The sequence below is a fragment of the Suncus etruscus genome, chromosome 9 (assembly GCF_024139225.1).
Source record: "Suncus etruscus isolate mSunEtr1 chromosome 9, mSunEtr1.pri.cur, whole genome shotgun sequence".
In the NCBI taxonomy this organism is placed as follows: Eukaryota; Metazoa; Chordata; class Mammalia; order Eulipotyphla; family Soricidae; genus Suncus; species Suncus etruscus.
In genome coordinates, this window is record NC_064856.1 from 7,545,139 (window position 1) to 7,559,519 (window position 14,381).

The 14,381-nt window shown below is 40.5% G+C and overlaps 1 protein-coding gene across 1 annotated transcript in view; it reads left to right on the top strand.

Annotated features, from left to right (window-relative positions):
* RNF24 (ring finger protein 24) overlaps nt 1-14,381 on the top strand; it is a 35,467-nt gene that overhangs the window by 14,671 nt on the left and 6,415 nt on the right. The window contains exons 2-3 of the mRNA XM_049779410.1: nt 1,871-1,913; nt 4,639-4,680. Of these exons, the coding sequence (XP_049635367.1) occupies nt 1,871-1,913; nt 4,639-4,680 (85 nt within the window). The remainder of the gene's footprint in view (nt 1-1,870; nt 1,914-4,638; nt 4,681-14,381) is intronic.

Consider the following 14,381-nt stretch of genomic DNA (forward strand, 5'->3'; position numbering starts at 1 on the left):
CGAAGTAACAGAGAAATTAAAGGGCTTATCTTGCAACTAATAGTCGTATGTAGTTCCTTTAGCACTACCAGGAGTGATTCATGAGCATTGTCAAAATGTACCCAAGCCTTATAAAAGCAGGGTGATAGCTTAAAGAGCTAACGCACACATGCTTTGTATGTATGAAAACCAAGACTAGCCCCTGAAAAGTGCTGGATATATCCTCCCTCCAGAATCGTGGGAGAATGAGCATCTTTATAATAGCCCCAAACAGAATTAATTTAGTTTTTGTCAAAAGTATAAAATAAATGAGTAAGTTGTTCTATATTCGTGTAACTGAACAATCAAGAATTACTGTGGACTGGAGAGAGAGTACAGTGGGCAAGGACAATCTAGTCAACACCTTAGACCCCTGAGTCCCTCCAGGAATGATCCCTAAGTGCAGACCTGGCATCATCCCTGTGCACAACTAGGTGTGACCCAAAACTTAAAAAGAATCACTGCAGCAGACAAATTTGACAAGTTACTGCTGACTAAAAGCCAATACAAAAGAGTATATATATATATATATTTTTTTTTTGTTTTGTTTTTGGTTTTTGGGCCACACCCGGCGGTGCTCAGGGGTTACTCCTGGCCGTCTGCTCAGAAATAGCTCCTGGCAGGCACGGGGGGACCATATAGGACACCGGGATTCGAACCAACCACCTTAGGTTCTGGATCGGCTGCTTGCAAGGCAAGCACTGCTGTGCTATCTCTCCGGGCCCACAAAAGAGTATTATAAAGTGAACCATTTTTATGAAATTTTAAAAACATTTAAAAAATTTTTAAAAATGTGTTAATACATATAATAGAACTCTGGAGAATGTACATCCTGGTAGTGGATACCAATGGAAAGTAGTGTAACGGGGCCACCGAAATGTTCTAAACATCTAATAGTGTGTATCTGGTGTATAGTATGTGTAAGTATATATACATAGCTGTATACCAAGGTTTTGTACATTATGGGTTGTGTGCTTAGCTATTAAAGATGTAAACTTTTTTTTTTTTTGTATTTTTAGGTCACACCTGGCAGCGCTCAGGGGTTACTCCTGGCTCTACACTCAGAAATCTCCCCTGGCAGGCTCAGGGGACCATATGGGATGTCGGGATTCGAACCATTGTCCTTCTGCATGCAAGGCAAACGCCTTACCTCCATGCTATCTCTCCAGCCCCAAAGATGTAAACTTTTTTTTATTCAAATGTAAACATTTAAATTTTGAAACAAGTGGACTACCGATATGAAAAAAGACTTGTGATAAGATTCTGTTTTTATGTGATTTTACTAAGACTTAAACTTAGGGGCCAGAACAATAGAACAGCAGGTAGGGCATTTGTCTTGCACACAGCTGACTCATGTTCGATCCCTGGCATCCCATATTGTTTCCTGACTCTGCCGGGAGTGATTTCTGAGCACAGAGCCAGGAGTAATTCCTGAGTGCCACCAGGTGTGACCAAAAAAAAAAAAAAAAAGACTTAAATTTAGATAACATTTTTAGGATTTGATCAGAGAGAGATAGTGCAGCATTATAGTGCTTGCATTGCACACTCAATTCACTTCAGTTCAATTGCATTGCAATTCATATCACATATGGTCTCCCAAATACTACCTACCAATAGTGATCCCTGAGTTCAAAGTCAAGAATAAGCCCTTAGTACTGGCAGGTACTGTTCATAAATATTTTTCATAATTCATTGAGTGCTTTTTCATAACATGGTAGTAGGTCATATATGAATATTCTAGAGTAAAGATTCTGGGTTTTAATCATAAATAAAAATATTGAAATTCAGCAGTTTAAATTTTTTTCAAGTTGTTATACTGGGAATCTAAATTTCACATTTATTTCTTTTTTAGGTTAAGGCATCAGGCCCACAAAGAATTTTATGCCTATAAGCAGGTAAGAAATTTATTTTTGATTGATTGTTTTTCTTTAATAAAAATATGAGCATTTAAACTGGACTAGATTCTATTTGCTTAGTATTTCACACATCACTTTGTAGTTCAAAATGGATTTTCACTTTTAAGTATATTTTTTCTTCCTTAGGTACTATTTAGAGTGAACATATAAGATATTCCTTTTTGTTTGTTTGTTTTGGGGCTACACCAGTGACGCTCAGGGGTTTCTGCTGGCTATGTGCTCAGAAATCGCTCCTGAGGGCAGAGCAGTGGCACAAGTAGTAGGGTATTTGCCTTGCACATGCTGCTAACCTGGGATGGACTGTGATTCAATACCCCAGTGTCCCATATGGTCCCCCAAATCAGAAACGATTTCTGAGCACATAGCCAGGAGTAACCCCTGAGCGTCACTGAGTGTGGCCCAAAAACAAAAAATGGAAAGAAAAAGAAAGAAATCCCTCCAGGTTCGAGGACCATATGGGATGCCAGGGTTTGAACCCAGGTCTGTCCTGGGTCAGCCGTGTGCAAGGCAAAAAGGCAAATGCCCTACCACTACGCTATTGTTATATATTCTTTTGAGTCAATAATAAGTTCTTATTCTTATTAAAGAATAAGTGATATTTTAAAAGGTGGAAATGAGGGTCTGGGGATGTAGTTCAGTGGTAGGTTGAGTGCCTGGTATGTGTGATACTCTGGGTTCAATTCCTGGCACCACATGAACAAACAAAAAATGAAATTGATTGAGCTTAAAAAGTCACATTAGAGAGACTGGAGAGATAGTACAGTGGGTAGGGTGTTTGTCGTGCACATGGCCAACCTAGCTTTGGACCCTGGCATCCCATGAGTTCTCTGAGCACCACGAAGGGTGATTCCTGAGTCAGGAATAACTGCCAGCTGTGGCCCAGAACAAAACAAAAAGCCACATGAGATATGATAAATTTGATGATTAAAATGTACTGAAGGGGCTGGAGAGATAGCACAGCGATAGGGCACTTGCCTTGCATGCAGTCGATCCAGAATGGATCTTGGCATCCCATATGGTCCCTCATGCCTGCCAGGAACAATTTCTGAGCACAGAGGCAAGAGCAACCCCTGAGCACCACCAGGTGTGATCAAAAAAACAAAAATAAAATAAAATAAAATGTACTTAATTAGGGGACCAGAGTGGTAATACAGTGGATAGGGTTCCATATGATTGACCTTGGTCCCATCAACTACTACCATAAGGTCTCCAAGTCTACCAGGAGTGATCCCTAAGTACAGAACCAGGAGTAAAAACCTGAGTACAGTAGGATGTGACCCAAAATCAAACATACATATATGTGTATATATATATATATATATATTTATATATGGTTGTGTGTATATAATATACTGAATTAAGACTGACAATGTGGCAAAACAGTTAGTACTTGCCTTGCATATTTGATCTTTGAAACTGAAAAATAAATACTGTCTGAGTTATAAGGGTACATGTCTACACAATTTAGAGTCTTTATAAATCATTGAATACTTAGTCCCATAATCCACTGCTGTGTACTCAGACTCATGAGTCAGTCAGCTTCATTTATTTCCCCCATCTTAGCATTTAGTCCAAATGAGCAAGTTCAGGGGCCACCACCTGTTCTGTGCTCAGAGGAAAGTGTGGTACCAGGGACCAAACCTCAGCTTCCTGCAGGACATGTCTTGTTTTGTTTTGTTTTGTTTTGTTTTGTTTTGTTTTGTTTTGTCACACCCGGTGGTGCTCAGGGGTTCCTCCTGGCTGTCTGCTCAGAAATAGCTCCTGGCAGGCTCGGGGGACCATATGGGACACCGGGATTCGAACCAACCACCTTTGGTCCTGGATCGGCTGCTTGCAAGGCAAATGCCACTGTGCTATCTCCCGGGCCCAACAGGACATGTCTTAGGAGTCTTCCCAAAGTTTCATATCAGAGATTCAAAACTACGTTTCAAGAGAATACTGCATTGTTGTTTAAGGGAATATTAAAATACAATTGCTGAAGACCCAGAAGAAAACTCAAGAGGACTCATGTGCATGCTTTGTACTCAGGTGGTCTAGGATTGATCCCTGACACCTCACAGTTCCCAAAGCACCTTTTTTTTTGTTTTTTTTTGGGGGGGGGGCCACACCCGGCAGTGCTCAGGGGCCACTCCTGGCTATCTGCTCAGAAATAGCCCCTGGCAAGCACAGGGGACCATATGGGACGCTGGGATTCGAACCAACCACCTTAGGTCCTGGATCGACTGCTTGCAAGGCAAACACCGCTGTGCTATCTCTCCAGCCCCTCTTTTTTTTTTTTTTTTTTTTTTTGCCCAGAGCACCTCTTGAATGACTTCTAGGACTGGAGAGAGAGCACAGTAGGGCTTTTGCCTTGCATGCAGCCAATGCAGGACGGAAGATGGTTTGAATCCCGGCATCTCATATGGTCCCTCTTGCCTGCCAGGAGCAATTTCTGAGCACAGAGCCAGAAGTAACCCAAGTGCCTCCAGATATGACCCAAAAACAAAACAAAACAAAAAAATAACCATAAGTAGCTTCTAAGCACTGATTGCTTAGTGTTGCCCAAAACAAACAAAAAAGAAGGTTCATAAAACTTGGTCTTGGACTATAAAAGAGATTCTCTTTAATACTATAAGGGAATGTGAGTGTATATGCAAAAGAAAATAATACTTGTGAGTATAATATGAACGTTTTTTTAATTAGGTGGATTTTTTTGTCTTAACAGGTTATATTGAAAGACAAAGTAAAAGAGCTGAATTTACATGAGGTAAGATTCTTACCTTTTCTTTACCTTTTTTCCATGGTTGGTTGTTTGCTTTCAGTTATACTGGTTGAATCCAGGGCCTGACATACATAGTTTTCATCCTTTTTTGATTTTTGTACCACACCTGGAAGTGTTCCGGGATCATTCACCTGAAGTGGTACTAGGAATTAAACAAGGCCTTTAGCATCCAAAGTTTCTTCTCTAGCCCTTTGAGCTCTCTCCTCAGTCCCATAGTTTTAATCTTTTCTTGAATCATTTTCTAATATTAGTATAATTAAATGTCTTTAATTTCAGAAGTTTAAAAAATAGATTTAGGGCTAGAGGCATTTTAAAAAATAGGTTTAGGTACAATGAGTAGGCCACTTGCACAAAGCCAACCCAGGTTCAGTCCCTGACATCCCATATGGTCTCCCAAGCCCTTCCAGATGTGATCCCTAAGTATAGGGCTGGGAGTAAGCCCTGAGCACAGCCAGGAATGGCCCAAAAAAATAATATTTATATATCTATAGGTATAGATATATGGCTTATGTATATATAATCTATTTTATTACACATAGTAAAATAATTAAAGCTGATTAAGGTTCCATAAAAACCTATTGTATGGGGGCCGGAGCAATAGCATATCGGTAGGGCATTTGCCTTGCACTCAGCCAACACAGGTTCAGTTCCTGGCATGCCATAAGGTCCCCCGAGCCTGCCAGGAACAATTTCTGAGCACAAAATCAGGAATAACCCTTAGAGCGCCGCCACCGGGTGTGACCCAAAAAACAAAACAAAACAATTGTATGAAGGCTTGAGAGAGTAAGATTTCATAGCAGTAGGGATGCTTCTTTATGTCCATACTATAAGTGTAGGAGATAGTTATAAGTTTATCTTGGGGAGCTAGGCTGATAGTACAGCAAGTAAGGTATTTGCCTTGCCAACCCAGGCCCCAAGAGTAGTAAGCCCTGAGCACTGATAGATATGGCCAAAATATATAGATAACACAATTAAATTTGTTTTTCTAGTCCAAATGAATTTGCACTAATTTCACCTTTGAAAACATTCCCAATAGTCTTATCTTACAATGAAACCAAAAGCAGCAGTTACTTCAGAGGGTGTGGAGTTCAGGGGAGTAAGACTGGAATGGATGAAAAAGAATATATGGGGGAGTTTGGGGGGGGGGGCTTTGGGGGGAGGGGTTGGGCCACAACCGGCGGTGCTCAGGGGTTACTCATGGCTATCTACTCAGAAATAGTTCCTGGGGCCAGAGAGACGTTAACAGCGGTAGCATGTTTGCCTTGTAAGTACTGACCCAGGACCAATGGTTTTTCGAATCCCGGCATCCCATATGGTCCCCTGAGCATTGCCAGGTATGGCCCAAAAACCAAAAATAAAATAAAATAAAATAAAATAAAGAAAGAAGAAAGAAAGAATGAAATAGCTCCTGGCAGGCACGGGGGACCATATGGGATGCCAGGATTCGAACCAACCACCTTAGGTCCTGGATCGGCTGCTTGTAGACAATTAGAATTGTCTAATGATAAGGTTGTATGGTTGGTTAATAGATGCTCACCACTTTTTTTTGTGCATTGTAATTTAGGACCGAAAGTCTATTTTCTTGCTTTAGACCTTTTAACATATAAGTCACATAAATTCTGTGTTGCATCTGACTGCAAATGTTTGAACTTTTGGAGGGTTTTTGGGGGGACACACCCAGCAGTGCTCAGTGCATACTCCTGACCATATGTGATGTCAGGGATTAATGCCGGACATATGCAAAGACAAGCACCATAGCAGCTGTACAATCTCCTGGCCCATGTTTGAAATTTTTATTCTTAATTTTAGTGTCCTTTCTCATTTTTAATTAGTTTCTAAAATGTTGGGGCTGGAAAGATAACACAGTGGTGTTTGTCTTGCAAGCAGCCAATCCAGGACCTAAGGTGGTTGGTTCGAATCCCATATGGTCCCCCGTGCCTGCCAGGAACTATTTCTGAGCAGACAGTCAGGAGTAATCCCTGAGCTCCGCTGGGTGTGGCCCAAAAAACAAAAAAACAAAAAAAAAAAAATGTTTGAAGCTAAGACTGTAAAAGCTGCACATTATAATAACTGTATTTTATATATTCTAACTGTGATGAAACTCTATTACCAGGGATGGAGTGGTAGCACAGCATTGCATTGCATTGCATGGGGCTGACCCAGGACGGGCACAGGTTCGATCCCCGGCACCCCATATGGTCCCCCAAGCCAGGAGCAATTTCTGAACACAGAGCCAGGAGTAACCCCTGACGATCACCAGGTGTGACCCAAAAACAAAAAAAAGAAAAAAAGAAACTCTATTACCAGCCTCTCCAAAGGTACTTAGTATCTGAAATTATTTTAATCATAAAAATGATTATTTATATTACTATTGAGCATTTGGAAATTATCTAATACTCCTTTGCTCTTTAAATCTGCTTGGTTTTCATCAAAGAGTTGATAGGTTGCCGCATTTTGAATATAACTTTGAATTAAACTCAAAACATCTGTTACTGCGTGATTTTTTGTTTGTTTGTTTTCATTTTGGGTCATACCCGGCAGCGCTCTGGGGCTATTCCTGGCTCTATGCTCAGAAATCGCCCCCGGCAGGCTCGGGGGACCATATGGGATGCCAGGATTCGAACCACCATCCTTCCACATGCAAGGCAAATGCCTTACTGCTATCTCTCTGGCCCCTACTGAGTGATTTTTAAATTTAACCAAATTACTTAAAGTGATCGAATGTTTTCTACTTGGGATTTTTTTGATAACCATTGACATATTAGCAATGCCAAACCACAAATGAAAAGATTAAAATCACCACGTTAAGTGCCAAAGAGATAGCATAGCGGTGGGGTGTTTGCCTTGTACGCGGCTGACCCAGGAGGGACCCAGTTAAATTCCTGGCATCCCATATGGTCCCCCAAGCCTGCCAGGAGCAATTTCTGAGCACAGAGCCAGTAGTAACCTCTGAGCGCCACTGCGTGTGGCCCAAAGATCAAGCAATCAATTAATAAAGTTAAAAAAAAAAAAAGACTGAAGCAGTTAGTACAGTGGGTAGGATGTTTACCTTGCACAGGTCCTACCCATATTTGATTCCTAGCATTCTATATGATCCCCAAGTCTTTCAGGAATGATTTCTGAGAGTAGAGCCAGAAGTAAGCCCTGAGCACCACCAGATGTGGGTCAAAAACAAAAACAAAGTGGGGCTGGAGAGATAGCATAGTGGTAGGGCGTTTGCCTTGCAAGCAGCCGAACCAGGACCAACAGTGGTTCAAATCCCGGCATCCCACATGGTCCCCTGTGCCTGCCAGGAGCCATTTCTGAGCACAGAGCCAGGAGTGACCCCTGAGCGCTGCTGGGTATGGCCCAAAAACAAATTCATAACAACAAAACAAAAAAACAAAAATAAAACCCCACACAAAGTATTTATTACTCTACAGCTTGCTTTAAAGACCATCATGTATTTTTCTCAGTTCATTTGTTCTTTTCCAGTTACATTTGTGGCAATGAAGTTATTTTGTCAGACTTTATGTGTGTCTTCCTATAGCCTTGCCTAGTTATATAGTAATACATAGTAATTACATAGCTTTATATATATACATGTGTGTATGTATGTATAATTATATATATAAATAGAGAACTTGGTCCTATGGAATTTCAATTTCAATATATATTCTGTTAGTACTGATAATTATAATAGTGAAAAAAATCAGAGACAAGCTAAATGTCTATCAGTAGTGTCACAAGTAAATAGAACATGATATACTAAAAAATAATCCACCACACAAAGTAAAGCAAGATGAAGGAATGAGGGCCCAGAGATTGCTATAGCTGGTCAGGCATTTGCATATGGCCTTGCATTAAGGTTCAGTCCCCAGCACCCTGTATGGGACTAGTATTGATTCCTGAGCACTGAGCCAGGAGTAAGCCTTCAGCACTGATAGATGTGGCCAAAAAAAAAAGTAAAGGATGATGCCTATCTATATAGATATCAACCTGGATAACTTTATATCAGGATCTTGAAAAAATAGTTTATAAAATCTTACGTATATACATGATGATAAATTCTGCATTATTAGTGGATTTTTATATATACTTCTAGAGATATTTTTTAAGATATTATTAATGACATTTGAGAGAGAAAGGATTAAGGAAAATGGTCAACAGTCGTTAGTTTTAGGAGCTAGAGAGATAGCACAGCAGGTAGTGTGCTTGCCTTGATCTCTGGCATCCCATATGGTCCCACAAACCCCACAAGGAAGAATCCCTGAGGAGAAGTAATCCCTGACTTTACCAGGTGTAGCCCCAAAACAAACAAAAATGTTGTTAGTTTTATATGTAATGTGCTTTATTTTAAAGAAGGAAAATAAATTGTTTTTTGTTTGTTTGTTTTTGGTTTTGGTTTTTTTGTTCACACCTGGCAGCGCTTGGGTTACTCCTGGCTCTACGCTCAGAAATCACTCCTGGCAGGCTCAGGGATCCATATGGGGTGCCAGGATTTGAACCACCATCCTTCCAGGTGCAAGGCAAATGCCTTACTTCAATGCTATCTCTCCGGCCCCAAATTGGTATTTTTTTAAATCACTTTAATGTTATTGAATACAATTAAACATGTCAGGAACTATACTGAGTTGTAGAAACATAAAGCGGCATAAAACTTAACACCTTGCTACTCTGAAGTTAACTGTAATAAGGGAAAACAACAAGCCAGAAAGTCACAATGCAGTGTGTGGCAGGCTGAAGGCTGTGTGCCATATAGAGGGTCTTCGGGAGACACCGGAGGGAGTAGCATTACATTATGGGATGCCTGCTTTGGGGCTTTGTTCCTATAATGGAGCCTTTTCTTTTTAAATTTTTTTTCAGCAGTGGGGTGTAGGGGACCACACTCAGTTGAGCCAAGGGACTTCACTCCTGCTCTGAGCTCAAAGTCTTTTTTTATCTTGAACATAAAATCAGAGGAACTTGAGAAACAAAGTTTTGACTGAACTGAGAAGCCAAAAGGAGGACTGGCTTCAAGCAAGATAGGATTTAAGAAGTCATGACATTTCCTCCATCTCCCTCTGCTTCTTGCATAATGATTTTTGTCCCCACACCCATGGTGAGGAAGGTGGAAGCAGCAGCTGCAGGCATCCATCTGTGCAGATCACTGTGTCCCGTGGGATGGCACACATCAGCCATTCTGGGCCAACTGCCAGCCTCTGCTGCAGTGATCCGCAGAGAACCATATGTGTATCTTCACTGGTGCCACCAGAGATATCTGAGAAATAATCATTATTTTAAGATAAAATACAGTGTTTGTACTTTGGGGTTTGTTATTTGGTTGGTTTTGGAATCTCACATCCTGTGGTGCTCAGTTACTCCTGGCTCTGTGCTCAGAAGTGACACCTGGCATTTCTCAGGGGTCCGTTTGCTATACCAAGGATTTGAACCAGGGTTAACAGGATGCAAGGCAAGCTCCTTAACCCCTATACTATCTATTACTTCCAACCCCTAAAATAGTGGTTTCATTGCTGATCTTCCATTCTGCACCTGAAAAAATAGTTTGACATTTTCTCATCAAATCATTTAATTATTTCTTATTTTTCATCCTATTGCTTTTCTAGAAGTTGATTGGGTAATGTCATAAAAGTAGGAAGGCCAGTTAGTTACCTAGTGGTATCTGTGGATCCATCTAAAATTGAAGTGTTGGTCTGACACTGGAGTCACCAGAAAAACCTGCCTGTATCAGTCTTCTCTCTAAAGGAATCGTGATCTAACCATAGTTCTTTGCCTATTCCTAGTATTTTTCCTTCTCACCCTTTTCTCCTTCCAGAGATTCACTTCGTGAACCTTTCTCATAGGGACCTGAGAGAAGGGAAAGAGTCCCTTAGGTGAAGAATGTGAGAGTCTAAATAAAGCAGTCTTGCAGGTACAGTGCTTGAAAATAGATAGTGAAGTCTCTTGGGAAGTTTGGGGTGGTTGGTTTGCCATGTCATTATACTACCCAAGATGAGACTTCTGGGTCTTAGCCATTTTTTTTTTCTGCAGTAAAATTATATCCACATGGCACCAAGGTTGATATGGCAGCTCAAACTGCCACCACCAGAAAAGGCCACATCTACCTGCTATGGGCATGAGTGACTCAAGAACATGCAAAGCTTTGTATGTCCGTAATTCAGTGGTGTAGCCAGTCACATAGTAATGAAATGGAACTTATCCCAGGAATGCAAGGTTGGTTCCACAAAGAGACATTAGTTAATGTGATTCACCCTATTTATAGAAAAGCTAGAAAGGAAAATTCTCCACCACCTTAATAGAAACAGCAAAGGTATTTGACAAAATGTGATATTCTCTTGATAAAAACACTCCGCAAAATAGGGCTAGAGAAGGATTTTCTCATCCTGATGAAGGGCATCTATGAAAAACTCTGCACTAATATTAGGCTAAACGGTTGACAGACTGAAATCATCCCCTTAAGATCAATATCCTAACAGTCCCTACTCTTTTATGTGTGGGCCACATCCAGTGGTGCTCAGGGCTTTCTCCTGGCTTTGTACTCAAGGATCACAAATGACTCACAGGCTCAGGGGATCCATAAAGGGTGCCAGGGAACAGACCCAGGTCAGCTGCTTTCAAGGTAAACACCCTACCCACTGTACTGTCACTCCAGCCTCAAGGATGCCAACTTTTTTTCTAAAATATATATGTATTCAATACCTCATATGTATTGTAGAGATGAAAACATTAAAATATATCTAATTTTATTCTAACTTTAATATATTAGAGATTTGATGATCTTACCCAGTATTCTGAAACATGAACATAATTATATCCATTACCTTTGTTTGCTCGTTTGGTTTGGTTTCTGGGCCACACCAGCATCACTTGGGATACTCTTGGCTCTGCCTTTTCATTCAGACATTGCTCCTGGCAGGCTGAGGAGACCACATGAGACGCCAGGAATCAAACCTGGGTCCGTCCCTGGTGGACTGCGTGCAAGGCAAACTGCTGTGCTATCACTCCAGCCCAGTTTTGTTTGTTTGTTTGTTTGGGGTTTTTTTTTTTTTGTTTTTTTTTTTTGGTCTTTGGGCCTCAACCCGGTGACGCTCAGGGGTCCTGGATATGCACTCAGAAATCACTCCTAGCTTGGGGAACTATATGGGACACCAGGGGATTGAACCAACCGCGGTCCGTTTTAAGCTAGCGTGCAAGGCAGATGCCGTACCACTTGTGCCACTGCGCCAGCCCCCTGTTACTTTATTTTTTAATAATATATTTAACCACCATACAAACTACATATTTATGTTTGTAGTTGGGTTTCAGTCATAAAAGGAAAACCACTCCACCTGTGCAACATTCCCACCACCATTGCCCCCCATCCCACTCTAAACAGTGTTATTGCAAATTGCATTGGAGGGTTTTACCAGAGCAGCTAGTCAAGAAAAAGTAAACAGTGAGACCAGGGAAATAGTACCAATGGTAGGGCACTTACATTGAATGTGACTCACCCCGCTTTGATCCCTGACACTCTGAGCTCCACAAAAACTGATCCCTGAGTACAGCCAGATGTGGCCCAAACAACCCACTTTCCTCAATAAGACAAAATTTCTCATAAAGTATGGGAAGAAATTATTTTATATCAATAATTTTTAAATGTCAATTGATGGAACTCTCCTATTATAAGGTATGGTGGCAGTATGGATCAGAAAAGAAAATCCGACCCTCTGCTGCTTGGAAGAGATAGACTGGAACAGTCATGATAAACGCAGGCTCAGTGTGAAAGGCTGGAAAAACAATTATTCAGGGCAATACTAGACTTAAAAAGGGGTAGTCATATTAAAAATAATGGTGACCAAATAGTATTTAAGCTAAAGAACTTAATAAAAGATGGGATGGCTATTACATACTAGTTAAGTGGATCTTTCAGTTAAGTAGATGATGTAGATTTTAATACACCTAACAAAGGGGCAGCCCTGTGTATAAAGCAACTGTTAATAGGCCTGACGAAATGCATCAACTGCAATACAATAGTAGTGGAAGACTTTTAACACCCCACCCATATCACCAGAAAGATCAGTCAGACAAAGTCAGTAATGATTTCCTCATGAGAAAATGGAAGAACTAGGATATGTACAGGACCCTATATATCCCTTCTCCAGGAAAAAAAAAAAAAAACACGAAACATTTTCCAGGATTGATCCCATTTTGGGACACAATTCGAGTGACAAAATCATGAAAATATAAACTAGATAAAGTATCTTTCTCAAAACACATTGCTAGGGAGGTAAAAATTAATGGGAATACAACAACTCTGAAAAAGCTCTCTAATATTTGGAAACTGGAAACATACTATTAAACAACCATCAAATCAAATAAGAAACAAAAAAATTTTAAATGAATGAGAATGAAGACAAAATGTCACATTACCAAAACCAATGGACACAGCAAAAGCAGTCCTAAGGACTAAAGTTCCTAGCATCCAGACCTACCTGAGGAATAAATAAATAAATAAATAAATAAATAACCGTAACCTCACAATTTGAGAAACTTTTTAAAAGAGCAGCAAATAAATGTTAAAGTAAGAAGAAAGAAAACGAAAATGAGAGCAGAAATCAGTTACAATAAACAAAGCTAGTTATAGACTCACGAGGGGGAAACAAGAAAGGAGAAACTCAAAAGAACTGGATTAGAGATCAAGAAGATAAGAGATCAAAAGAGATTATGATGAGCAACTTTATGCTCCCAAACGACAGAACCTAGAAGAAATGGACGTATTTTCAGAATCATACAACCTCCCAAGACTGAATTAGGACACAGTAGGAAATCTGTCTAAGCACAAGTAAGAAAATTGGATAGTAATTAAATATCTCCCCCAAGAGGCCAGTGAGGTAGTACAGGGGTAATTCCTGAGCACAGAGCCACGAATGAGCCTGGAACACAGTCAGATGTGATATTGCAGTCAACCCAAATTCAATCCCTGGAACCACATGTGATCCCTGAACCACCACCAGGCTATCCAGGGAATCTTATGATTCTCTATAAATTTCAGTTGTGTTTATTATAAATTCTTGAACAGCAGGCCCAGGTCACTGGACATTACTGGGAGGATCCCCAGGCCTCCGGACTTCTTGTGAGGATAAAATGAAAAAAAATTTTGGAAAAAAAAAAAATTAAACACAGGGGTCTAGTGGATACCTCAGTTCTTAGTCCTGGGGTGCTTCAATGTTTTTCCACTCATGACCTCTTTATACACAAGAAAATTTTACATACCCCCAGGTATATAAAATATAGCTATATAGGAGCTAGAGTGATAGTACAGCCAGTAGGCATTTGCTTTGCACACGGCACCTCATATGGCCCCCTGAGCTCTGCCAGGTGTGATTTCTGAGCAGATTATAAATTCTTTTTTTTTTTTTTTTTTTTTTTTTGGTTTTTGGGCCACACCTGGCAATGCTCAGAGGTTACTCCTGGCTGTCTGCTCAGAAATAGCTCCTGGCAGGCACGGGGGACCATATGGGACACCGGATTCGAACCAACTACCTTTGATCCTGGATCAGCTGCTTGCAAGGCAAACGCCGCTGTGCTATCTCTCCAGGCCCAGATTATAAATTCTAAGCATCAAAGGGTATGACCAAAAAAGCAAAATTATATATACAAATTATAACTCATAAATTTATAAAACATTGTTTTCAAGTCCCATATTCATTCCTACCATCCAGATGGCG